This window comes from Ziziphus jujuba, chromosome 2 (assembly GCF_031755915.1).
Source record: "Ziziphus jujuba cultivar Dongzao chromosome 2, ASM3175591v1".
Taxonomy (NCBI): domain Eukaryota; kingdom Viridiplantae; phylum Streptophyta; class Magnoliopsida; order Rosales; family Rhamnaceae; genus Ziziphus; species Ziziphus jujuba.
In genome coordinates, this window is record NC_083380.1 from 1,166,563 (window position 1) to 1,189,632 (window position 23,070).

The window sequence follows — 23,070 nt, forward strand, 5'->3', positions numbered from 1 at the left end:
TGAATCTGAGATAAGGATAAGATTTCTATTTTCCTTTTTAGCTTTCTTTTCTATTTTATTATTTTAATTTTCTTTAATATAATAAAATCTATGCCACATTTTATTTATTTATTTTGATTTCCCGGGAAAAATAAAAAATGAAACAAGCGTAACAATATTTGAGGACCCCAACAAAAATCACTCATGTACAGTGGACTGACACTGGAATGTCGAATTCACAAATTATAAAATACAATAATACAAGAAACAAAATCCTTATATGATTTTTATAATTTCTATTATATTATTTCTCTCATAAAATTTTATAGCTTGTTTTATTGGAGAATCTTTACACATTATAATAATGGAAGATTACTATTGAACTTTAAAAAGCCCAAAAAAAGACTTACACAGTCCTTGTGATAGTCCACTCTCGATATGGGCCAACTGTTGTGCCCACTGTGTATCTGAATACACAAATGAAAAATCAGTATACAACCAGGGCCGAATTTCACACGGTTGTTTTGCACGGCACGTGTGAGCCTAGGCCCATCGCTGACTACTTGGCCTAGCCCTACTCTTTCTTCTCCGAAACAAGCTGTTCATTTGAATCATATTCCCAAATTCTGTTTGGCTACTGAGAAACTATCAGAAAATTTAGGGTTTTCCCCCAACTGTAAAAATGGCGTTTGCTGGTCGTATCAGATCGAGCTTCCCTTTCGCTAAGCTTCTGAGATCGGATGCGATCTCCACTGCCCAAAGATCCTCGCCCCGCGAAGCCCTGCTTTGCTCTACTATCGCCAATTCCGAGGTAAACAAAAAAGTTGGAAAAAAGACAAAAAATAAAAAATAAAATTTGGAGATATGAAGGCAAATGAAACAGTTTTGTTCAAGTGCTTTTTGTTTAAATTTTGTTTTTTTTTTTTTTCATTTTCCGTTTCCGATCTACTGCTATTGCCCAAACAAGTTTTGGCGGCCTGGAAGATAGGATTCACTTAGAAATAGTAATTATATTAATTTATGTGAATTCTTTCATTGGAGTTCCGAGCAATGCAGATTATGGTCTTCATCTTGTTGGTTTCTAGAACACTGCACAAGTGATGTGAAAAAGATTGAAATTGGTTTCTTTGTTGAGACGAATGATTTTTAATATTATAATTGCTTTGCAAAACAGATTCCGAGCATTGGGTTTTATTTATTAATACACGAACTCAACTGGGTATTTCTAAGAGACAATTATTTGGAGAATGTTTTCATTATGTTTCGTAGCATCAGCATGTTGTGAAGGTTTCAGAATTAATGATTAAGTTCTTTAAAATAATGTCATGCTTAATTAAATTCAGTTCTTTATTTGAATGCTGCATAATTTTTGGTCAATCTGTGTTTGCAGTTGTCAAGGAATTATGCCACTGCAACTGGGAAAAAGGAAGAAAAGATCAAGGTAATTGAGTTATTCGCCTTAAATGCGTTTTCAAATGTGCTGCAGTCTTCACTTGAATAAATTACAAACCAAGAATCATTTGTGTTATGTATTGTTATAGATGGCAATGAAACAAGATAACGTTTATATTGCTTAAAAAGAAAAAGTCTCGTTGCCCTGATAGCTAGAGAACCTTAGAAGTTGTTTTAAGTTGTACATAAGAAGCTCAACCATAAATTTGGTTTCCATTGATTGATTTACTCAGCTAATCTAATGTTCACAGGTCTCTGTTCTCTGTATAGTTACATGGTTAAAAGCGTCATTTTCCTGAAACTGTAAAAAGTCTTGTATCAATATGTTCTATTTTTTATTTATTTGATTTTTTTTTTTCTCTCTCCCTGGTGAAACTAGCAATAGTATGTATCTTACTTTATCTTTTCCTCTTGCTGTGACATTCCAGGTGCCTCTGTCATTGTTTGGAGGCTCTGGAAACTATGCCTCTGCCTTGTACCTCTCAGCTGTAAAAGCGAATGCTTTGGACAAGGTTGAGTCTGAGCTTCTCACAATTGTTGAGGCTTCGAAGAAAAGTCCTGTATTTTCTCAGTTCACCAAGGACTCGTCGGTACCTGCAGAGACTAGGGTGAACGCAATCACTGACATCGCTGATCAAGCTAAATTTTCGGATATTACAAAGAACTTCTTGGGTATGATTAGTTACTGTTAATAATTTTGGTTATTGTCAATTCTTATCGAAGTTGGGTTGTGTTTCTGTGTAGCATCTTTCATAACTGTACTTACCTAGTTTAGACTCATTTAAATTGTTCTGTACTTTTCCCCTCTGCTTGACAGAAGAGAATGATATTGTATAAATATCTTCGTGTTATATGTTTCATTTACATTTTCTTTATGTTTTTGCTTTTCTAGTTTATTTGCTCTTTCTGAGATTTTGTTTTACTTCCAATTTTTTAGTTATGTACATGTCCAGAGATGTTAATATTTAATATTACTTCTTAAATTTATGATAGTTATTCTGGCTGGGAATGGGAGGTTAAGATTCATTGAAAGCATAGCAAAGAGATTTTCGGAGTTGACTATGGCACATAAGGGTGAACTGAAAGCCATTGTGACAACAGTCATTGTGAGTTTCGGTCTCATTTATGGAATTTTCTATTACTAAGAATGTATTGACTGCTTCTTTTAAACTTCTACAGTTGCTAATTCTCTGGTATTTCTCTCAAAGTTAAAATACGTCAGTTTTTGAAGAAACTTTGGCATGTATTTGTTATGATTTCTTGAGGGGGTGGTCAAATATATCTCTGATAGGATGGGTGGTATTTTATCATAAAGTTTTCACGAAGAAAAAGATGTTACAACTTCAATTTGTAAAGATTTTATTTCACTTTAAGGATAGTTTTTTAAATGAAACCTGCGACAGCTTTAGCTATTCTGTATGAGAAACAAGAGCTTTATCAGACAGCTTTAGGCAGATTGCTGTATGATTTTGTTAACAGTCATATTTATTTGTTATTTTTGTACCAGCCCCTTCCTCCTCAGGAGGAGAAAGAGTTGCAGGAGACAATCCAGGATATATTTGGACAGGGGAAAAAGGTTACAATTGAACAAAAGGTATGTAGCATAAAACTCGTCTTTACTATTTACGCACCTTTGTATAATGGATTATTGGATATAATTTTGAATTTCTTTCATAATGCCAGATTGATCCCAGTATTTGGGGTGGGCTAGTGGTACAATTTGGGCAGAAAGTTTTTGACATGTCCATCAAGACTAGGGCACGTCAGATGGAGAGGTACTTGCGGGAACCCATACAAATTGGCAACCTCTAAATGGTGTTGAGCTAGACCAAGACAGCCTCCCTACCTCTTACCGTCCTGTATCAGTTTTCTGTTGACAGTGTGAGAAGGAAAAGAATATTATTGAATTCTTGTGCTTGAACGTTATCTTACATATGATGGAATGCCACATTATGGGATGCCATCTATTTGCAAATAAAAGCTTTTTTGTGCACTTTTTTCTGGGTATTTATCAATAGACTACTCAGTTGGATGGTTTTCATTCTTGAAGTTATAAATTTTTCTAGTCAACTTGCTACTCAAAGTTTATAATGAGAGATCGCATAATTCTAGAACAGAGTGCATAGTCGCAATGTTTTTCAAATGTTTTTTTGTTTGCTGCACACCAGTTGGTTTGTATAATGGCACCACTGAAAAATTGAAATTTCAAGTGCTTTGCTGATAATTTTGGTTATAAATTTAAAAATTTATTTCATATCGTCAAAAATCTGTTAGAACAAAACTGGGCTTGTGTTTAATAGTTACAGATTCAGAGTGATAAACCTATGAACTTAATATGATTTTTGTTCTGGGAGTTGATTCCTGAATAAAGGTAAATGTTAAATGCCTCATCAAATGCCCCAAACGAAGCTCCTAATTGCTTTTACTATGCCTATTGGAGATCTACTAAAATAATGAAGTTTCTTTTTGTTGGATTTCGGTTATTTTTTCCCATGATTTAAACGTCAATTAAAATTTGACAATGGTTGTTCTCTAAATGAACCCTATCTTTTTATCTTGCAACAATGCCCTTGGATCACGGATAGGAACAGGGTGTGGATAATGCAATGATGAACTAAAGTGTATATATGTACTTTTTTACTCTCGAAAGCTCTAATCCCATGGCCCTTTTTATTTCTATCATCATGTATTTGCAAATTAAAGTTGGAAAAAAGGGCCAAACCTTTTCTGGGAGAGAAAACCTGGCAGATGTATTCACCTTTTTATTTTTTCATTTTTTTCTCTGGGAGTTTCTTGAGTAGTTCAGCTTTTGAACCCCATGATTTCTAAGTCATTTTAATGGAGAAAAAAGCTGCATATTAAGAAATGAAGATTCTCAAAATGTGAAATAGATTCAAAAATTATGTCGTACAAAGGTGTAGTAAAATAAAATGAATACAGGTGAGTTGGTCTTTCTTGTCTTTGTAACCAAGCACCAGACATTGCTTGCTGCAGGCTCATAAGCAGAACCAAAAACAAAATGGACCTTATCCAGGACAGCTGTCGATATTACAAAAGCAGCTTTAGGAACATTTTGAGTAGCTTGAGAGTTTTCCACTCACTCACTTTTTTCCCTGAAAAAAATGCCGGCAGTCCTTGTTGGCACATAAATAACGAATTTGCCTCTAAAATTTTCATGAATGGACTAAGACTGACTTGTTCCCTTTATACACTTTGTTTTGGCTTGGAAAATGACTGCAGATAGATTTCCCATGACACATAACATTACCATGATATAGATATATTTTCCTGTATTTTATATATGCAGCATGTTGGGAGGACTAGCAGGATTAGGTAAGGAAAGCGAATTCCTGTTACAGAAACATAGGAGATAAGGAAATTTGTATCTCTGACAGCTACTATATATATATATATGTACATAAAAATGTGAAATGAATGAGATTAGTGTCGAACATTTATGAACTACATATATGATCTGGAAATAGTTTAGAATTATGTGAAGTAAAGTATGCTTTTGGTGGAAGAAATGACATGAAGAGAAACTAGCGACCATATTCAGAAGCAAATCAAAAAGCCAGATATATAAACAATATCTAATTAATGTTATATATATATATATATATATATATATATTTATATATATATATATATTTATATTTATATTTATTTATATATATATATATTTATATTTATATATATATATATATATATTTATATAATATTATCGGAAGACATAGATAATGCACAATTAGCTAGTTTTGAATTGGATTTTGGACTGGTTTATTGGCATTTTTGGTGTAGATAAATCTGTATTGTTTGAACACAATTTAAGCAATTAACAACAATGATGGGGATGGTCCGGAAGAATGATTTTGGATATGATTACACGTATAGAGTCTTTAATGGCAAGTCGTAGTTAAGTACAAATCCCTTAACAGATATAAACATATATTTACATGACAAGGAAAACTACTTGATCAATATCATTTATACAGCTAGCAAACCTATCCAATCTATATACATAAATATTTGTATAATATTGTCTACCATTAATTTACCAAGCTTGTTATATATGTTTTTATTAATTATATTGATCTGCATATATAATAATAGAAGTTGCATGTCCATTTTATGGACAAGAAATTAAACACGAAAACTGTAAATCATCTAGCTAGAGAGTTGGCCAACTCTTTCAACTACTTTCGTTTTACTTGGGGCATTCAAAATTCATATATTGAAAATATTTCCTCAATTGGTTAGATATATATATATATATATATATATTTATATATGCTTGAGTTTGCATAAGTAGTAGTTTATAGGTTGTATGTAGTCCTAAAAAGACAAAATAATTATAATGGGGTTTCTTTCCTTTTTATCAATATATAGATGAACGTAATGTGTTAGAGAAGCATGTTTGGTTGTTGTCTTAATAAAATAATCGTCATGCAAGAGAAGAGATCAAATAGAAAAACATCCTAAAGCAGAGAAGAAGAGAATAGTAAAAGAGAAACATATTTCAAATGCGAAAAAAACACTTTTTGAGGCAGCAAAGTGTACCAAAAGTACATTCACATATATACTCTCTCTCTCTAGATCTTGTTGTTTGTTTTCTCTCTCTAGTGGTCTAGGTTTAAACGTGGAATTCACGTGTAGATTAGAGAGAGAGAGGGAGAGAGATAGATAGATAGAGAGAGAGAGAGAGATGATGGAGAAGAAAGAATGAGATGGTTGGTCTTCTTGTGTTTGACTCTTTCTTGTCTTTTTCGGATGCATATATTTTTCTTCACTCACAAGGTAATTATAATCTTCATCATCTTTTCTATATGAGACAGCTACATTTTTGCTTACACTGCACATAATAATCTCTCTCTCTCTCTCTCTCTCTCTCCCCCCCATGGAATGGAGGTCCCCCTCCAATCCGTTTCCCACTCCACCCGTCAACCAACAAACATAAAAATGTTTAAATGTATTCTCTGTATATTACTTCTCTCTCATAATTTGATTTATATTATATTATTCTAATTAATCCAAGCAAGCCCCACAAACCCATCTGCATCATCATCACCATTACCACTCCAAGAAGCCTTGTCTCTCTCTCTCTCTCTCTCTTTATTTTCTTTTATATTCAAACATATATATTTTCAATCCTATATATATATGTTCCTCTCAGATCTCCATCAAACCCACTTAAAGAAACAAGGACTAAATTAGCTGGGTTTCCCAATACCATATTTCAAAAACCGCCAATGAGAAAGCCTGATTCAATGGGGATCAAGGACAGAGCACTCGTAAATAACAATAGCAATACTAACAACAACAACAACAACAATAATAATAAGAGCAAGCTGAGGAAGGGTTTGTGGTCGCCAGAAGAAGATGAGAAGCTGATGAGATACATGTTGAGCAATGGACAAGGCTGCTGGAGTGATATTGCCAGGAATGCTGGTCTTCAAAGGTGTGGAAAGAGTTGTCGTCTTCGTTGGATTAATTACTTGAGGCCCGACCTCAAGCGTGGTGCTTTTTCATCCCAAGAAGAAGACCTTATCGTTCATTTGCATTCAATGCTTGGCAACAGGTAAATTTCATATATATATATATATATATTAATAGATCAAGTGGCTCAACATTAATATCACATGGATAAACAATTGATTTACATGTAATGAGCATGTATTATTCTAAATACATACACATGTTAACACTAATTGCTTGTGCTGTAATTAGTATTAGCCTACTAGAATTAATGTTGCCTCCATTGAGAAGGTTTCTATTGTGAATATATACTGAAAGTGGATCATCGATTGTTAATCAAACACCAATAAAAAATCTTAAACAGAGATTAGCTTCACCGATTCATACAGAGTAGGTATAGATTCTTCAGAGATTAATTTTCTAAATCCGTTTTCCTGCTAGTATGTACTTGGTTAATCTTTCTTACATTAGAGAGAAAGGGTTTCGGAGCTTGGCCTCCATTTATATATCTATTTTTGTATGATCCAGAAAATTAAAATAATCAGCCTAAACTAAGTCAAATTAATAATCCATAACATTTCATAGTTCGTCTGTATAACTTCATTTGCACATCAGTTTTACTTGTAAAGCTCGAACGATTAATATTCAATCCTACAATACATGCATGCATGCAGTTTGCCTCTTCTCTTAACTCGTGTTATATATTGCATGCTACAACATTTTCAATTCTGTTTTTTTCCAATTCTTTTCTTTCTTTCTTTCTCATATACAATTCAGGTGGTCACAGATTGCGGCTCGTCTTCCAGGAAGAACTGACAATGAAATCAAGAATTTTTGGAATTCAACATTGAAGAAAAGGTTGAAAAACAACAACAACAACAATTCCACATCCTCTCCAAATGATAGTAATTACTCATCGGATCCCTTAGATGTTATTGCATCAGGAGGTGGAATGATGCCCAATATCCATGACCATGACATGATCTCCATGCACATGGATTCTTCATGTTCATCATCAGCATCCATGCAAGCTACTACTGGTAATTACCAGTTGGATCCATTCTCTTTTCTCGATAGTCGATATGACCTAACCCATGCGGACAGATTGTTAAACACAATTCCTTCATGCTTGGAACAAGTTGGTGTTGGGAATGGACTTATAGGAGATTATTACAATGGAATTGATCATCATCAAGATCAGCCAGAGAAGATTATCATGGGTTTCGAAAGAGATCTATGTCTTCCTCCACTGGAGAGTAGAAGCAATATTGAATTAGAGATCAACAATAACAATAATAATGGTCAAATTGACCAAGTGAAAAGCAACATCGACCACTTGAATAATAGTTGCTTCAATAACACTGACTTCAGCTTCAAAGGAGATCATCATCATCATCATCATCATCATCAAGGCAGCAATATGTTTGGGTTTGGAAATCATGGACAAGGAGAAAACTTAAGAATGGGAGAATGGGATTTGGAGGGTTTGATGCAAGATATTTCTTCTTTTCCTTTCCTTGATTTCCAAGTTGAATAACTGGCCTCTACTGCTATTTTGGATTTGGATCCCCACTTTTTATTTTTTCTCTCTGAATCTTCTTTTCTTTTCTCTCCCTTCCAAAACGATCTACCACATCCTGTGGAAAGAGTTTTTGGCAAACCATTTCTTTTTTTTTCTTTTTTTTTCTTCCCTCTCAAACACACCTCACGAAGTTTTTTCTTCTTCTTGCTCTCTTTCAAAAAGCTTTTTGGTTGATTCTTTTATTCCATATATAATTTTTTTTTTTTTTTTTTTTTTACAAAGTGGTTTTCTATTGTTATCAATTAGGACAAAGATCAATAATAGCAATATGGAGGATATATATATAGATATATACACAAATATATGATCAGGGAATAGAAAGACAGGAAATTGTAATTGTTGTATGTAACTTGATTTGCTCTTTTTCAGGCCGTTTGGGGGCATTTTGCAGGGAATTGGTGGGTTGCAAATAATCATCGTTCCTAGCTATGCATGAAGAGAAATGTGAGTAGTAGGAGATGAGAGTACATAAAAAAAAAAAAAAAAAAAAAAAATGTAGAAGAAAAAGAAGATTAGTTTGGTGAATATTTTGTTTTTTCGTTTTTGTTTTTGTTTTTATGTACAATATTAGAATAATGAGGAAGTGAAGGAAATTGTTATAAACACACCCTCATGTCATGTAAAAGAAACGTTAATAACGAACAAAATAAACATATTTGCAAATCTCTCTCTGTTATCACTCTCACTCTAGTTGATTTTGGTATGTTCGGACCAACTCCTCCACTATGTAGCTTTTATGTGCATGAACTAATTTTCTTCTCTTCATTAATTTATAATGCAAAGACACTCAGAACAAAAAATTAGAGGAGGATGTAACATATATATTAGTCAACTGTAGGACCGAAAAAAGAGCCCCATTTCCTCCAATATGTAACTTTTATGTGCTTACATGCATGAACTAATTTTCTCCTCTCCATTAATTTAATGGAAAGAGATTCCGAATTTAAATAAATAAATAAATAAAAAATTTTAAGTCGTCGCCTGAGAGATTCGAACTCTCGCGGGGAAACCCTATGTACTTAGCAGGCACACGCCTTAACCACTCGGCCAAAGCGACGTAATGGTATCTTTCAGTATTGACATATTATAACTATTGAATTACTAGACTTGGGCTCACAGTGGCCCAAGTTTCTGTTTTAACCGAATCTTCTAGCCCTCATACATAGTTATTGGGCCTCATAGTTGTTTTGCTTACAAGTAACATCATTTTCAATCACTACTTGAGAGGGTAAGGATATTTGACCATATTTTTGTAATGTTATTGAAGTATATAAAACTGTAAAAATGGATCATGAATTGGCCACAATACCTTGGAACTTCATCTATTATTTCCTTGAAATATTAATTTTATATCTTCCTCAGGTCGTTTTTAATCCCCGCTAGTGAACTTGCAGGGTGTTAGAGTGAACATATATATGAAAAGGAGAAAGTGAAAGGTTTGAAAGTGGATGGAAAAAATGATTCTAAAAGGGTGAAAATGGAGGTAGAAAAATAACATTCGCTTTCCTAGTAATTGTCCCATAAGGGGGAGACATGTGAACTTCCTCGGTTCCTCCTACTTTTCACAACCTAAAAGGAAGGGGACCAAAAAAAAAATAAAAAAATAAAAATCCAATGCTCTAATACAGTGTTGTAGATACATGTACATATCAAAATCCAATGCTCTAATACAGTGTTGTACATACATGTACATACTTTTTGGCAACAGTGAAATTAAAAGTGGATCAATATTTCAATTGGAAATTAAAAGAGAGGAAGGTACACTGTTCCAGAATTCCCAATTGTATAATTGTTACTTGGAATAAAAATTGCCCCTTTCCTTGGCATCACTCTGTGCAGTCTTATCCAATATCCTATCAATTGAAAAGATTGAACAATATTTGAATTCTAATTTAAAAAACTATTGTGACCTTTCAAATTTCCTTTTTCTAGCAAAAGGACCTGGTTTACCCCTGAGGAACATTTGTATAACATTATGGTGCTTTATTTTTTTTATTGTTTCATTTTTTTATCTTTTTCAGCTTGGAGCCTTATTAGAGATGGCAGAGAAGGCTTATCAACGAGTGAGATCTGGCACTGAGCAAGAAAAAAGAGAGAAATATTATATTTTGGTGATGATGATGATGGTAGTGAGTGCAATTCGATCATAATGTCTTGGTGTAAAAGCAAAAGCTCTAGTTTTTCCAAATATTTTAATTTACATTATGTATTATATCCCTTCTTCTCAATGTTACCTTACAATCATGACCATACATGCCTCCTCTTTCAATCCATCCATTTTTTTTTTCTCTTTAAAACAAAGCAATTAATATTCGATCAATTTTGCATTTTTAGTGCTTGTTAATCTCTCTCTCTCTCTCTCTCTAGTATTACTGATTAAGTTTTACTATTAAAGGTGAAGGTCATCATAGATATATACTCATTTTGATTAATACTTGCAAATTAACAATTGGTATTATGATCAAGTGCATGAATGTGCACTGAAACATGATATTTTTACATAATATATATCTATGAATAAAATATAGAGAAAAAAGAAAAAATAGAATGGAGTAGCTATTAGCATGGTAAAATCAATGCGAATATAGTATAATATGTTTTCTGACCCTTGATCTGAGCTCAGAGATCCAAGTCTTTTTTCATAAATAAAAAGTAAAAAGAATAAAAAATAAATAAATAAGGGTTGAAAAAGAAAGGGAGTTAATGGGTATATAAAGCGTGCTTACTTTGCTATCATTCCTAAGATGTAAAAAGAGAGAGACAATTCGGTGTAAAGCAAATACTGGGAGGACTAAACAAAGACCCATGTCTTCCATAATTATCGGATTAGATTTCGTATAAAGCTAGTCCGGCTGGCTCCACTAGGGTCCCATTAGCCTCGTGAATATGAAGCAGCTAGCCTTGTTTTGGAGTATGGGAATTTTTAATTTTGTCCCTAAAAAAAAAAACATTTTTTTTAATATCATTTATATATATCCAACTGATTAATTGCTTGTCTAGAAATTTAGGTGCAATTGAAAATATCTCTACTGTTTATTCTGATCAAATTGGCTCTTCTGTCAGAAAGTGGGGTTTCTTCTTTAACGAATAATTGGGGTTACAATCTTTTCAATCTTCAATTGTGGCTAGTTTCTCTCTGATATATATATATATTTTTTTAAATGACAAATTTTCACCGTTATCCGTGACTGAATAATCTATCTGACTCTGTTCCATTATTGTCATATGCAAACCATCTGACTATGTCCCATTATTGTCATATGCAAAAGTAACATCAGGACAAAAAATATCAACTGGGGAGAGGTTATATATGGAGTGGACCATTTGGTTTTTTCATCTTTTTCTTCTTTGGAAAACTTGATGATCATTGAATGAATTCGGGTCCAATTGAAGGTGAAATAATTGTAACATGGATATACATTATTCGTAAAGTTTGTAATAAATTATTTATTATTTCTTTTATTGAAAATATACGTAGACCTTACAATCTTTACTAGCAAGCAAATTGAAAATAGAAAAAGCACAATACTACTCTGTTTCGATTATAAAAATGGCTCATAGCCTAAACGCCAAGCCACCACCCCACTCTCCTCCTCAAAAGCAATTTGCTTTATCTTTATCCTTCTTAAAAACCCTCCAAAAAACCCTTTTCTCCATATCACATAAAACTCTCTCTCTCTCTCTCTCTCTCTCTCTGTGTCTGTCTCTCACTCTGTCTCTGAGTTTGCATAGAAATGGAGGGTCTTCATGAGGACCAAGAAGCTCTGTTTCACTCTTACCCATGTGCGTACTACGTTCAAAGCCCATCAACCATTTCCCATGCAAACAGCGCCGATATCCGAAACACCACCACCGAATCCGCATTCCATTCCCCGGTTCGTAACGAAACCAATCCGACCCACGAAACCTCTCGTTTGGCTCTTTCACACTCTTCTTCTCGTGGATCCAACCACTACTTCTTGCACCATGAGAAGAAGATCTCTTACGATGCTCGTAGCCATGCCACCGGGACTACTGAGAACGGTGATCACAACCGTTTGATCATTGTTGATCATAGAGTTCACTGTGGTGATCATGATGACAATGATGATGATGATGATGATGAGGACTACTACTCATTTTATGGGAAAAGAAGACCAGGGTGGTGGAAGAGGTATTGCTCTTACAGGAATTCGGATTCGAGTGTGTGGATTTGTTTGCAGATATGCTGGAGGGCAATGTTGAGCTTTTGGATTGCTTTGCTTGTCTTCTATATTGCCACAAAACCTGCACCTCCAAAAGTCTCCATCAAGGTACATTTGGTTTTGAATGGTAGATCAGTAATGGCATTGATTTCCAACATTAGCTAAACATATATCGTTTTTTAATCGAACATGTCGTATATGTTGCCAAAGTTTTGAAGCAGGTACTTTTTTAACATTTGCCAAAAAGATCCCGGTTAAACAATTTTGGGCCTAGAAGAGGCCCAATACTTTGGAATACTATCCAAATGCAAGATCATTACATTTTTTTTTTTTTTTGGTGATAAAAATGCAAGATCTTTACTAGATGATCATCTTAGAACTTGCTTTCAACCCAAAAAAAGATAATAATAAATAAATAAATAAAAAAGAAAAACCCAAAAAGAATATATTAAACTAGGATGATCTTCTTTTATATTTTTTAGTTATCTCCCATCCCTTCCCATGCAAGGGACTTTGCCCTGAATTTGATTACTGATACAATTACTACAATAGTACAGATGGCAGGAATTCGTGCATTTGGGCTAGCAGAAGGAGTGGATGGTTCAGGGGTCACAACCAAGATCCTGACCTGCAATTGTTCTATAAATCTAATAATAGACAACAAATCTAAGCTCTTTGGCCTTCATATTCATCCTCCAACCATGGAAATGTCTTTTGGACGCCTACCTTTGGCCTTAGCACATGTAAGCATGCAGATCATTAATTGATTAATATATTTATACATACATATATATATATATATATATATATGGGGATTTATATCCATGTCTGTAATATGGGACTAAATTGATATGTGTGTAGGGTCCAAAGCTATATGCAGAGAGTGGGTCAACAAGATTTCATTTGTACGTGGGAACGAGGAACAAGCCACTTTATGGAGCAGGAAGAAGCATGGAAGACATGTTGGAGTCAGGGGAGGGTTTGCCTGTGGTTGTTCGTTTGAGATTCAACTCTTATTTCCGAGTTGTTTGGAACCTTGTCAAGCCCAAATTTCATCACCAAGCTCAATGTTTATTGCTCCTTCACAGGTCTTATGATAAGAAGCACCGAACCCAAGCATTCAACAGCACCTGCACACTCATATAATCTTCATCTATCTATCAATGGTAAAAAAATGAAAGTAAAAGAAGATCAGATTTAAAAACAAAACCGATTGAACAGATCTCTCTTCATGTCTTGGCAATTACAAGATATATAATTATTTTTTGCTTAACGAGTTTTGTAAGTATTACAAACATAGTTTAATTTTGTCGCACAAGATGAGGCAAATTACAAAACTTAGTTTAATTTTGTCGCACAAGATGAGGCAAACCTATATATACCCTGTTATTCATTATCATGACCATTACCTGGTTGAGAATTCCCAACAGGCCAACACAATGTGACATAATTACTATATACCACAAATCTTTTGTATCATTTCGGATTGGTATGAATTTCTTGCAGTAAGTATATAATTTGATAAATGAATTGTGGAATATATTATTCACATGCTGTTTTGTGACATTTTTGGATGAATATGATGAGGGATTGAGAAACTGGTGTTACTCTGTTACCACCTATATATATTAATATATATATACATGTACACACACACACACACACACACACACACACATATATATATATATATATATTGTTAAGTACGTAACTGATCAAGGAGATGCAAACATATGATGTACTGCATATATACGGATTGACTTAAGATTCTCTGCAAAACCCAACATAGGCTTCCTACTGTCACGGACTTGTTTGTTTACCCTTCAAGCCGTGCGGCCTTAGTTGCTATTCCGACCCTTTGTTGCAACTAAGTAAGCCTTTTGCCCACTAAAAGAGAAAGCTAAACAAAGAAAGCTATAGGACAAAGAGAGTTTGGGAGAATGAAAGTGTATTGCTTGAAAGAGAGCTTTACAAGTATAGATGGGATGTTCTTGGATTCTTGGATGGTTTGGCCAAATGAGGCCTCCACCTATTTATAGGCTTACAAAGTTTGATCCTACGGCTATAATTGCTTTAATCCTACGGTAGAGAATGGGTGTCTAGATCCTTTCCACCTCCTTTACAAAAATATCTAAAGAAACATCTAGAAATGGATATATACATGGCTTGACCTAGAGTTCTCCATAATGTTCTAGAGAATTCTACACTACTCTAGGTGCTTGGCCCATTGTAAGGCCCAAAATGGATTATAAGGCCCAAAATGGAGAGAATGCTCACCAAGTGTTTGATGAAATGCCCCAACTGTGACATTCTCCCCCACCTATGCCGTCGACGTCCTCGTCGAGCTTGCTTCATGGAACCTCTTGATATGATCTTCAAATTGCCAAAGCGCGATAGCAGGTTCCCAACTTGCTTCGCTATCGGGAAGTCCCTTCCATTTCACCAAGTACTCATGACTCGGATGGTTGTCCCTTCCACGAACTACTCGATCAGCTAAGATGCTCTCCACATCCTTGTCATAAGTGTTGTAGACCCCTATTGGTGCTCGCTTGGACTCCCCTCTTGTTTGGTCTTCCTCATCCTTGTAGTATGGTTTCAGACAACTTACATGGAAGACCGGGTGAAGTTTGAGTGTAGGAGGTAACTCCACCTTATAAGATACCTTGCCCACCTTCTTGACGATTGGAAATGGTCCCTTGTATCGGCGAACAAGGCCTTTGTGTAGTCCTCGGGTAGACTTGTGTTGGGATGAAAGGATTTTGATGAACACCAAGTCTCCCACTTGATACTCCACGTGCCTTCTTTTGGCATCCGCCCATTTCTTCATTTTCTTGGTGGCCTTATGGAGGTACGACCTTGCTAAGTCCACTTGTTCATGCCAACTTTTGGCAACCTTGAATGCGGCAGGACTCCTTCCTCCATACTTGGTAACGAGTGTTTGTGGAGTGAGTGGTTGTTGCCCCGTGGCTAACTCGAATGGACTCCGATTGGTGGACTCGCTCCTTTGCAAGTTGTAGGAGAATTGGGCAACATCTAGCATTTTTGCCCAATCATGTTGATTGGCACTCACAAAGTGCCGTAGATGTAGCTCCTCCTTTAGCTCCGGGGGAGACATGCGACATGGTGCCATTGCGGGTGGTTTGGCACCGGGCTCCAAGTTGATGCAATGATCCACCTCCCTCCTTGATGGAAGTCTTTTAGGTAGCTCGGGTGGCATGACATCTTTGAACTCCTTGAGGACTTGGCTAACCTCCTTCGGTGGCTCCTTGGAAGTAACCTCTCCTTCCTCGCGTAGAGTAGCAAGGAATGTAGGCTCTCCTTTCTTTACTCCTTTCTTGAGTTGCATGGCGGAGAGGCGGTTGGAAGTACTTGGCTTGTGCATCGTTGGAATCATGCAAGGGCCTCCCTCCATTATACACACCGTGTTGTAGCGAGGGAGTGGTACCACATTGAATTGCCTAAGAAATTCCATGCCAAGTACAATATCAAAATCATCCATAGGAGCAATGGAGAAGTTGACTTTACCTTGCCAAGTGCCAATGTGTAACTCCACGTTACGAGCTATGCTATCTAATGGTTTAGCTGCAGCATTCACAGTCTTTAACCACCCTTGACCCTTGTCAAGTTTTAGGCCAAGCCTCATGGCCTCCTCCCTCTTTATGAAATTGTGAGATGCTCCGGTGTCCACCATGACTTGAGCATCCTTACCATTAATACGTGCCGCCACGTACATGAGGGAGTTGTCCTTTGCATTGTGAGCTGGTATCGGTCTAGCCTTCAATGAGTTAAGGAGTTGTAGACAACCCATTTGAGTTTGCTCTTGAGTTTCCCTCTCTTCGAGCATAGCATTTAATGACTTCCTCTTTGGACAATCTCTTGCCCAATGGGGACCGTCACATAGGAAGCAATTTCTCTTTGGCTTTAGTTCGGGCTTGGCTCCTTTCTTCCAATCTTTGCTAGGTAATGGTGGCCTTCTTTGATGTTCCTTACTTTGGGGAGTTTTATAGAACTTGTCTCCCCCACCTTTAGTATAATTATTCTCAGGCTTAGGGTTAGAAAACTCACCTCGCCTGTATTCAACAAGAGTTTCAGCTCTAGTGAGTGCAGTTGAGATGTCTTGTACACCCCTTCGTTGAAGCTCTTGACATGCCCATGGTTGTAATCCATCCATGAAGTTAAAAAGAAGATCCTCCTCACTCATGTTGGGAATTTGGAGCATTAACCCAGAGAATTGCTCCACATATTCACGGATGGATCGTTGGTGCTTCAACTCCTTCATGCGTTTCCTAGCATCATTTGCCACATTCTCGGGATAGAATTGCTTCTTCAATTCACTCTTTAAATCTTCCCAAGAATTGATAGCGCATATGCCTTTCTTCATTTCTTCATGCTTTCTACGCCACCATACCGCAGCAAGATTAGTAAGATAGAGGGTAGCGGTGTTTACCTTTTGCTTCTCGTCTTGGAAATCCAAGGCCTCGAAGTACCGTTCCATGTGCCACATGTAGTTGTCCAACTCCTTTGCATCCCTTCTCCCACTAAACTCCTTGGGTTTGGGAGCATCTACCCTTGGAGTAGAGACTATTTGTTGGGTAGTGACGGTGCCACTAGTTGCAGCTCTCTTGCATAACGCCCAATCCTCACGTGTCTCCTCTAAACTCTTTTTAAACTCATCTAATTGAGCTTGCATAAGGGACAAGGTTTCAATTACCTTTGTTTGGAAAGCTTGGCTTTCATGACGCCATGCCTCGGTGTTGGCCTCGTTGGTGCTTTGCATGGAGCCTTTAAGCTCCCCCACTTGGTCACCCACACGACCATCGAGCTCCTCCATGCCTTGTTCCACACAATCAAGCCGCTCCAACATGTCGGCAACGGCCAACTCCATCTTGACCACCTTGGTCTCCATGGCGGTGAGAACGTCCTTCGACTTTGAACGCCCACGTCCCTTCCTTGCAGCTTCGGGGATGACCTCCCTTCCCCTTGCTTCTTCAATCACAACCTCTGATGAAGACATTGTGCTCTAAATGGTAGCTTTAACCTTGGCTCTGATACCACTTGTCACGGACTTGTTTGTTTACCCTTCAAGCCGTGCGGCCTTAGTTGCTATTCCGACCCTTTGTTGCAACTAAGTAAGCCTTTTGCCCACTAAAAGAGAAAGCTAAGCAAAGAAAGCTAGAGCACAAAGAGAGTTTGGGAGAATGAAAGTGTATTGCTTGAAAGAGAGCTTTACAAGTATAGATGGGATGTTCTTGGATTCTTGGATGGTTTGGCCAAATGAGGCCTCCACCTATTTATAGGCTTACAAAGTTTGATCCTACGGCTATAATTGCTTTAATCCTACGGTGGAGAATGGGTGTCTAGATCCTTCCCACCTCCTTTACAAAAATATCTAAAGAAACATCTAGAAATGGATATGTACATGGCTTGACCTAGAGTTCTCCATAATGTTCTAGAGAATTCTACACTACTCTAGGTGCTTGGCCCATTGTAAGGCCCAAAATGGATTATAAGGCCCAAAATGGAGAGAATGCTCACCAAGTGTTTGATGAAATGCCCCAACCGTGACACTACCTAGACCAGCCCAAACGGCCCATCACATTCATAAGAGAAATAGTACATTCTATTATATATTTTTTTGGGCTGAGTATTTTGTATAGATGTTGGAGCAGAGTCTTTACAAGTGTGCATGGCAGAGGCTCTGGCTTATGATTCAAAGTTTGTCCAAGAATGAGAATAAAGAATACCTACTAACACAGAAGAAACCTGAAAGTCCCACCCAAAATTGGACTAGTTTGATTTTTTGAATAATTTATAGTCCCACTTGATGAACTTCCTTTTATTTATTTTTTATTTTTGAACCTTAAGATTCTGAGGTTTATAAATTAACTAAGTCGGTGAATCAAACCCCTAAAATAAGAATCTTGTGGGTGTGGCCTACTAAAATTTTAAAAAGAAATCTGCAGTGTTTTATAAAAAGGGCAAAAACTATATGCAGTATTAGTTATATATGTGTGTGTGTGTGTGTGTGTTTATATATATATATATATATATGGTGGTCCTTCGTCAAAAACGTTATCTCTTCTCAAATATTAATGATTCTTCATCACCAGATAGTTTTCTAGAACAAAGGAAAATGACTTGTAAATGGGAAAAAGGATTTAATTCCCACTTTGCCTTATTGGCCACTTTTGTTTAATTAATAGTGCACTAATATTTGTAGACTTCTTGGAAGGCAATTATTAATAACTAATAAGCTTCACTTTATTATGAATTTGAGTCCCTCTCAAATAAAACTGTGGGTAGCAAGTTAATAACATTTGGCAATGACCAGCTTTACAATTACTTAATTCCTTGCTTGTTATAATTTAATTTCAAATGTTGAATTTTTCACAAAAACCAAACTTGGGTTCAGTGTGTTACCTCATATTCCAATTTCATTAGTGGAGTAGTACAGTTGTAAAATTTAATATACTTGTCCAGTCCTATATTTAATTAATTTAATCAAATGCAATCTTCTGCCGCACAAATTAGCTAGCATTCGGGCTGTCTCTCTTAGTTTATTATATATTTGAAATAAGCATTTATTTTCAAGTGGTTATAAAATATATAATTATAATTAAAAAGAAGTAAAAGAGTGCTCCACCCCAATGATCATTGTGTTAATCATATAATTTGAATATTCTCAGCTATATGACTGATAGAAATACCAGCAAATAATGTTCGTAGATTCTAATGCTTCTGTCATGAATAAAAGTAGATGAACACCCTATTATGATCACCACATATATATATATATATATATTTATGTTTATATATTAGTATGTATATATATGTTCACGGTACAAATATAAATCTTGTGACCGACATTGACAAATTGGGGAAAAGAAATCGATACTATTTTAACTAGGATGGTTAGCTAGCCATCTAGTGTTCGTTATTTGGTAAATATCCCGTTCTAATTAGATAACTAAAACAATATGCACTAGTGTTTAATTTTCTAAATGAAATAATTAGCCACTGTCTAAATGAATATATATATATACATTGATATTTATCTCAGTGCGAACACTTCTTTTCACCATGAAAAGAAACTCGAAAAGGGGGAATGATAAGAAAGTAAATTATAGAAACTAATCTCGATCAGCTTTTGCTAAAGGACTAAAGATTTGTAAGTGCCTGTTTCTGTGTAGTAATTTAATTGGTGCATTTATAATATTTGTGATGAATATAAAATACTGTAGGCTAAATCAGCTGGCCGTTGTTACATATATAATAAACAATGTTATCATCATAGTTAGAGAACGAATTAACATATATGGGTCATGCACTTATCATATATAAAAATGGAGAAGTGAAAAATATATAGATGGGCAACATTCATAAATAAATAAAACATACATATTATAAGATTATTTACATGGTTGCTATTAAAGTGTTTATTTTTATGATTTTAGTATTAAAAAATAATAGAGTTAAATATTTCAATTAAAACTTATCACGTAAATTACTAATCATCATTAATGATGATAAATAGTAATACTTTATTTGCATATATATATATATATATATATTCATCAGTAATTGTTATAAAATATTAATAAGATACTTTCAAAATTTGATTGATAATGTATTATTTTCTATATAACAAGCAACATAAATATCATAACTTACCATGTAAGATGTCTTTATTATAACGTTCTTAGCTTAACATATAAGATATCTTTACTACAAAGTGCTTGTCATACCTTACTATATCAATTCCAATGTCTAATATTAATATGCATATCCATAGAATTTTATTGATTGATCATTATGTCTCCATTTACCACTATAAGTTTATGGGGTTTGAAGGTCAATATCATCAACAAATCCCCTATGTTGTATTTGGTTCTTAATTTGCTTCAAAAAATTACAACATTCTAACGTTTAATAATATGCAAGATGTAACAGTACAGTCCATCCGCATGAGATATTGTCTATTTTCAGCCCAGTCCGCACGATTTTGTCAAAACGGGTCTCAGTGGTTAGGGGTCCCACCCCTTCACCTGTCAGTCCCACTGGCCCAGGCCTCCCAGGCCCAACCAAGATATTGTCAGCTTTGGAAGCTAGATGGTGAGCCCAATCCTACCTCTCACGGTTTTACCTTTCTTCATGGGAATGCATCTCAAGGGAAAGATATCCACACCTTCATCTCAAGGGAAAGATATCCACATTTTCTTATAAAGCATGCTTTGTTCCTCTTTCCAACAAATGTGGGATCTCACAATCCACCCCCCTTGGGGCACAACGTCCTCATTGGCACACCGAAAGCATGCTTTGTTCCTCTTTCCAACAAATGTGGGATCTCACAATCCACCCCCCTTGGGGCACAACGTCCTCATTGGCACACCGATCCTGGTACTGGCCCTGATACCATCTGTTACAGCCTAGACCACTCGCATGCGATATTGTTCGCTTTAGATCCAGCCATTACGGTTTTGTCAAAACGCATCTCAGTAGTTAGGGGTCCCACCCCTTCACCTGCTAGTCCCATTGGTCCGGACTTCCCAAGCCCAACCGAGATATTGTCCGCTTTGAAAGCTAGGTGGTGAGCCTAATCCTACCCCTCATGGTTTTACTTTTTCTCATGGGAATGCGTTTCAAGGGAAAGATATCCACACTCTCTTATAAAACATGTTTCGTTTTTCTTTCCAACCGATGTGGGATCTCATACAAGATGCATCCATCTTCCCAAAAAAAGAGACTTTCAACACATATTATCATGTCGCTAATATAGATATAAATTTTTTAATTCTTAACTAAAATTAAAATTCAAAAACAATCTACATATGCTAATAAGATGGACAAATGAACTTGAACGTATTAACGTATATTAATGGTTTCTAAACTTGAATTTTATTTATATTTTAGATAAGAATTTCACTGCATATATATGTATATATATATACATATGTGTATATGGTGAGACTCTAATGTAGGATTCTTGACTTTACTAAAGTCCAAGAATTTAATCATTCCCATAGAAGTTTACCAATGGTTTCGATTCAGTTTTAACTTTGATCTTATATATGCCTCTTTTTGCAGCCCGTCTGGCTGCTTTGCAGATCAAGTTCATTGGGTGTGGGTGCGGCAAGTGATTAAATTCCTAGACTTTAGTAAAGTCCATTTGTCTTGCATTATATGTTATATATATACACACATATATATGCAGTGAAACTCATTTGTCCATCTAATTAAAGTTTAGAAACCAGTTACATGCCTTTATGGGTTCGGCTCATTTGTCCATCTTATTAGCATATATAGGCTGTTAAATTTAATTTTAGTTTAGAATTCTGGATAAGAAAATTTATTCATGTGTATCAGAACATTTGTTTAAAAATCTCTTTTCGGAAAATGGGTGCTTCTTGAGTATTATTACAAAATTAAATGTTGCAATTTTTTGAAGCAAATTAAGAACTAAATCCAAAGAAGGATATTTGTTTATATTTACCTTCAAACCCCACAATTTATAGTGGCAAATGGAGACATAACGATCAATTAAAAAAAACAAAAAAATTCTTTAGATATGCATATACATACATATATATATATATATATCTATATAAGTAAAGTCTATTTTATTTTATTAAACTAAGGTATATTTTTCATAATCATTAGATTCTCATTTAAAAGATAAAATTCGATCCATTGATAAAATTTAATAATCATAAAAAATAGATTTTAATTTGATAAAACAAAATGAACTTTATTTGAACTTCACTATATTTGTATATATATATATATATATGTAATGTGACTATAAACAAAACAAAATATTTACATACATACATACATACATACATACATACATATATATATATATGTATGTATATACATATATATATGTATATATATACAGGGAGCATTTTTACACGCAAAGTTTTTTGATAAAAATATCTGACAAATAATTTAAACCTTTTAATTAATTTAATCTAAGAGTTAATATTTATTTTTTAAAACCCTTAAATATTTTATATCCATATTTAAACATCATTAGTTGTTTACTTAAATTATAAAATTACTCTCCAAAATCAATTTCTCTGTCTCCGACTTAGGTTCAAATTCATATGCTCTTTCTCTTTTTTACTTGATTTCTAATCTCTAATTTTAACACATAATATTTTCTTTCTTCTCACCATGAACCAAAAAAAAAAAAAAAAATTATATATATATATGAAGAAGAGTTTCATGGCTTTAACCAAAAATTAAAATTATATATTTTTCTCTTCTAAAAAAAAGTTATATATATATATATATATAAAAGAAGTGTTTTAGATTCTTAGATAGAAAATATTATATATATATATATATATATATTGTTGATCTTGTAAAAGATTTTCTACTTTATCATTTAATTAT

The 23,070-nt window shown here is 34.9% G+C and overlaps 3 protein-coding genes and 1 non-coding gene across 4 annotated transcripts; 3 read left to right on the top strand and 1 right to left on the bottom strand.

Moving 5' to 3' along the window:
* Positions 1 to 560: 560 nt before the first annotated feature.
* LOC107417622 (ATP synthase subunit O, mitochondrial) lies at positions 561 to 3,472 on the top strand. Its single transcript, XM_025073656.3, has 6 exons — positions 561 to 790; positions 1,370 to 1,420; positions 1,860 to 2,103; positions 2,425 to 2,537; positions 2,939 to 3,025; positions 3,115 to 3,472. The coding sequence occupies exons 1-6, from the start codon at positions 662 to 664 to the stop codon at positions 3,241 to 3,243; spliced, it is 753 nt and encodes a 250-aa protein (XP_024929424.1). The 5' UTR covers positions 561 to 661; the 3' UTR covers positions 3,244 to 3,472.
* A 3,143-nt stretch (positions 3,473 to 6,615) lies between these two features.
* Positions 6,616 to 9,112, top strand: LOC107417581 (transcription factor MYB83). Its single transcript, XM_016026187.4, has 2 exons — positions 6,616 to 7,009; positions 7,684 to 9,112. The coding sequence occupies exons 1-2, from the start codon at positions 6,681 to 6,683 to the stop codon at positions 8,441 to 8,443; spliced, it is 1,089 nt and encodes a 362-aa protein (XP_015881673.3). The 5' UTR covers positions 6,616 to 6,680; the 3' UTR covers positions 8,444 to 9,112.
* A 351-nt stretch (positions 9,113 to 9,463) lies between these two features.
* TRNAS-GCU (transfer RNA serine (anticodon GCU)) lies at positions 9,464 to 9,545 on the bottom strand. Its single transcript has one exon. It is a non-coding gene; the product is annotated as a tRNA-Ser (tRNA).
* Positions 9,546 to 11,957: 2,412 nt separating this feature from the next.
* Positions 11,958 to 13,945, top strand: LOC107417607 (uncharacterized). The gene is made up of 3 exons (XM_016026215.4): positions 11,958 to 12,780; positions 13,230 to 13,415; positions 13,534 to 13,945. The coding sequence occupies exons 1-3, from the start codon at positions 12,223 to 12,225 to the stop codon at positions 13,816 to 13,818; spliced, it is 1,029 nt and encodes a 342-aa protein (XP_015881701.3). The 5' UTR covers positions 11,958 to 12,222; the 3' UTR covers positions 13,819 to 13,945.
* Positions 13,946 to 23,070: the final 9,125 nt, after the last annotated feature.

Excerpts from the sequence above, each read along its gene's own strand:
- LOC107417607 (XM_016026215.4), top strand. The coding sequence starts at position 12,223 with ATGGAGGGTCTTCATGAGGACCAAGAAGCTCTGTTTCACTCTTACCCA. Across the intron at positions 12,781-13,229 it reads CTCCAAAAGTCTCCATCAAG|ATGGCAGGAATTCGTGCATT; the intron begins GTACATTTGGTT and ends ACAATAGTACAG. Across the intron at positions 13,416-13,533 it reads TACCTTTGGCCTTAGCACAT|GGTCCAAAGCTATATGCAGA; the intron begins GTAAGCATGCAG and ends ATATGTGTGTAG.
- LOC107417622 (XM_025073656.3), top strand. The coding sequence starts at position 662 with ATGGCGTTTGCTGGTCGTATCAGATCGAGCTTCCCTTTCGCTAAGCTT. Across the intron at positions 791-1,369 it reads CTACTATCGCCAATTCCGAG|TTGTCAAGGAATTATGCCAC; the intron begins GTAAACAAAAAA and ends CTGTGTTTGCAG. Across the intron at positions 3,026-3,114 it reads AGGTTACAATTGAACAAAAG|ATTGATCCCAGTATTTGGGG; the intron begins GTATGTAGCATA and ends TCATAATGCCAG.
- LOC107417581 (XM_016026187.4), top strand. The coding sequence starts at position 6,681 with ATGAGAAAGCCTGATTCAATGGGGATCAAGGACAGAGCACTCGTAAAT. Across the intron at positions 7,010-7,683 it reads CATTCAATGCTTGGCAACAG|GTGGTCACAGATTGCGGCTC; the intron begins GTAAATTTCATA and ends TATACAATTCAG.